The sequence below is a fragment of the Otolemur garnettii genome, unplaced genomic scaffold, assembly GCF_000181295.1.
Source record: "Otolemur garnettii isolate 467f Iridium unplaced genomic scaffold, OtoGar3 scaffold00204, whole genome shotgun sequence".
Taxonomy (NCBI): Eukaryota; Metazoa; Chordata; class Mammalia; order Primates; family Galagidae; genus Otolemur; species Otolemur garnettii.
Window position 1 is genome coordinate 61,641 of NW_003852599.1, and position 3,811 is coordinate 65,451.

Here is a 3,811-nt window from a genome sequence, read left to right on the forward strand (position 1 = left end):
AAAAAAAAAAAAAAAAAAGTAAACAGGGAGGTCTCCTGAGCCTGACATGGTTCTCAGCCTGGTGGGTACTCATTGTGTAGTCATGGATATAAAGCACTCATAGAAGCTACCAGGCTCTATGTGTGACAGTTCCATCATCCCCTTTTCAGGCAGTCTGGGCACTGGGAAACATAGCTGGAGACAGCTCTGCTTGCCGAGATTACGTCTTGAACTGTTCCATCCTTAATCCTTTGTTAACGTGAGTAATTATAATCATCTGCACCTGGGGTATCTATATAGCATGGCCATATGACAGGTCATTTATGAGCAGTTTATTTGATCCCTTAAGATAATAGGTAAGGGTGGTGCTTGTGGCTCAAAGGAGTAGGCTGCTGGCCCCATATACTGGAGGTGGTGGGTTCAAACCCGGCCCTGGGCCCCCCCCCCGCCCAAAAAAGATAATAGGTAAATACAAAAACTCTAAAAATGTATTCTGATTGCCCTAGTAAAAGATAAGTATCTTTTGAGATTAAGAAGATTGTGCCACTGGCTATGCCAAGGCATATTTTATTCCTCGCTTCATAGCACTGTAGATCCAGGTGTTGGTCATATCTCCCTCATTGTTGAGCGAGGAAACAGAGGCAAAACTAGCCCATCTGGAAAAATCCAAACTTCTACAGAAGGCATTCATTTGCCAAAGAGTTATATATAGGTACATTGGACAGTTCTGCTATAAATCACAGATCCCAAGACCCCATGAAGGGTCATGAGAATCCCTCTCTAATCCCTCCCACACACACCCTTAGAGTAAGCTATATCTAAACCAAAACAGAGGCTTGGTGCCTGTAACTCAGCGGCTAGGGTGCCAGCCACGTATACCAATGCTGGCAGGTTCAAATCCAGCCCCGGCCTGCCAAATAACAATGACAACTACAACCAAAAAATAGCTGGATGTTGTGGCGGGCACCTGTAGTCCCAGCTCCTTGGGAAGCTGAGGCAAGAGAATTGCTTAAGCCCAAGGGTTTTAGGTTGCTGTGGACTGTGATGCCATGGCACTCTACCCAGGGTGACAGCTTGAGACTCTGTCTCAACAAATAAATAAATAAATAAATAAATAAACCAAAACAGATGAATGAACTGTTCTGCAGAGACCACAGTCTCATAGGCTACCACTATGACTTTCTTGGACCCTTCACAGAAAAATCATTCCATGTTGCAAGGCTAAAATCTCTCTCAATGATAGTCCTTTACTTTTTATTTCCAAAGAGAATACTACTCCTTGTCCTGGGCTTGTGGCCAGGGTTAGGAGCACAGTGCATTCTACCTTAAAAGCTTTACAGGCTTACAAGATCTAGCCTCTGTTTTGTCCCTGTTATCTATGGTATTAACTAACAACATCTGGTCTTGCACAACACTACTCTGCAGAGGTTGACCTTCCAGACTATAGCTGCTCTGTTAACATAGGCCTATGGGTAAGAAGAAACAGACAGGCTACTAGAGTCTGGGGGATTGAATTAGATTTGGCCCCAGGATTCATTTGCAGTAGTCTTATGCCAAGGCACCAAATGCTCAGGATGTCTCTTTGCTGTTTCCTTCAGACTCCTTACCAAGTCAACACGACTGACAATGACACGGAACGCAGTCTGGGCCCTGTCAAACCTCTGCCGAGGGAAGAACCCACCCCCAGAGTTTGCAAAGGTGAGAGAGCTATTTACCAGTCCCCAAGTAATGACAGGTTCCTTCATATGGAGTTTTTAAAGTCTTACGGGTACTCTCAAATCATGGGAAGCTGAAAGAGGCACTTGTCAGTGAATTAGGTAATCTGTCCTAGCTAGTAAATTAAAAAGGTAAGCCTAAAGGTTCTATGTAGGAAAGATCCTTGGAGTCAAGAATTATTTGGGGAAGAGAGGGTAGCAATGTTAGAGTTAATGATGGAGCTGATGTAGCCCTGTTCTGTATGAATCTTTCCCAATCTGCTTCCAACAGGTCTCTCCTTGTTTGCCGGTACTGTCTCGCCTACTCTTCAGCAGTGATTCAGACTTGCTGGCAGATGCTTGCTGGGCCCTCTCTTATCTGTCTGATGGCCCAAATGAGAAGATCCAGGCGGTCATAGACTCTGGAGTCTGCCGGAGATTGGTAGAGCTGCTAATGTAAGTGGTCTCAGAAAAGGTACCGGTTCCCCAAGCTGCTCCAAGTGCAGACTAAAGATCTGCAGTTAGCAATTTGCTGCCCTAGTCAGAAGTCTGGAGCCACGAGAATGCTGCCAACATTGGGTGGTCAGCAGGGCTGAAAATGGTGTGTTGGCTCTATGCTGATCACATCTCCCTCCTTTGTAGGCACAATGATTATAAAGTGGCTTCCCCTGCCCTGAGAGCCGTGGGTAACATCGTCACCGGGGATGACATCCAGACCCAGGTAAGGAGAAGCAGGGTGCAGGATCTTAGACCAACTATAGGAGTGCACTGTGGACAAAAGCCACCCTGCCAAGGGCTGTAGTACTGATAGGCAGGGAATGAAAAGTTCTAGCTCTGTCACTCTATGTGATCATAGGAAACTTACTTCCCTTTCTTCTATAAATTGGAAACAAAACATCATCCAATGGGTGCTTGAGAAGGAAAACTAAATGCAATAACTAGACTTAACTGCCTGGAACATTGTAGTTAAGTTTAAGTCTTGGTCCCTTTGAGATACTGAAAGCTATGGAACCCCAGCCCTGCTTTCTTTAGGGCCCCTTGGCCACTATCTTGTATTAATCTTGTATAAATAACCCCTCCAGTAAGGATGTAGTAAATAACATTCTCCTGCTCAAAGGGTGGAGATCTGGGTATTCTTAGGGTCTTGAATAGTTGACCATAATTCTGTGGGATTCTTGACAGGTTCCTTACAGGTGAGCAGTCTCTATTGAATCCATACACTCATTGTCTAGGTCATTTGTATGTGTACACACACACCCACCCAAATATAAAACCATTTTAATAATTTAAGTGGAATTTGTACATTCACGTTTTCATTTCATTATCACCACTGTCCATCCACAGAATTTTTTCATCATCTCAAACAAACTTTGTATCCATTAAACAGTAACTTCCCATTCTTCCCTCCCCTACAACACCAAGTAACCATCAGTCAACTTGCCCTGAGTTTAACCACTCCAGTCTCTCATATAAGTGGAAACTGAGGCTCCACGCCGGTTGCACAGTGTGTGCGCCAACCACACACCAAGGGTGGTGAGTTCGAACCCAGCCCAGGCCGGCTAAACAACTGCAACAAAAACAAACAAACTAAAAAATAGCCAGATGTTTTGGAGGGTGCCTGTATTCCCAGCTACTTGGGAGGCTGAGGCAAGAAAATCACTTAAGCCCAAGAGTTTGAGGGTGCTGAGAGCTGTGACACCATGGCACTCTACCAAGGGCAACATAATGAGACTGTGTTTCAAAAAAAAAAAAAAAAAAAGGTGGAAACATACAGTACTTGTCCTTTTTCATCTGGTTTATTTCATTTAGCTTAATTATTTAAGATTCATCCATGTTTAGCATGTGTCCACTGATAGACATTTGGGTTGTTTCTGTCTTTTAACTATTGTGAATAAGGCTGCTATGAACTTTGGTGCCTGGGTATTTTTTGGAGTCCCTATTTTCAGTTCTTTTGGGTATATACGCAGAAGTGGAATTACTGAATTGTATGATCATTCTAAATTTTTGGAGAAGCCACCATACATTTTTGTGGAACTGCTATACCATTTTACATTCTCACTAGCAATGTACCATGTTCTAGTTTCCCCATAGCCTTGCTAACACTATTTTCTTTCCTTTTTTTTTTTTTTTTTTTTTTT

The 3,811-nt window shown here is 43.5% G+C and overlaps 1 protein-coding gene across 1 annotated transcript in view; it reads left to right on the plus strand.

Annotated features, from left to right (window-relative positions):
* The window catches only part of KPNA6 (karyopherin subunit alpha 6), a 55,504-nt gene that overhangs the window by 39,597 nt on the left and 12,096 nt on the right, over positions 1–3,811 (plus strand). The window contains exons 5-8 of the mRNA XM_023507767.1: positions 150–238; positions 1,578–1,677; positions 1,966–2,129; positions 2,316–2,394. Coding sequence (XP_023363535.1) covers positions 150–238; positions 1,578–1,677; positions 1,966–2,129; positions 2,316–2,394 — 432 coding nt within the window. The remainder of the gene's footprint in view (positions 1–149; positions 239–1,577; positions 1,678–1,965; positions 2,130–2,315; positions 2,395–3,811) is intronic.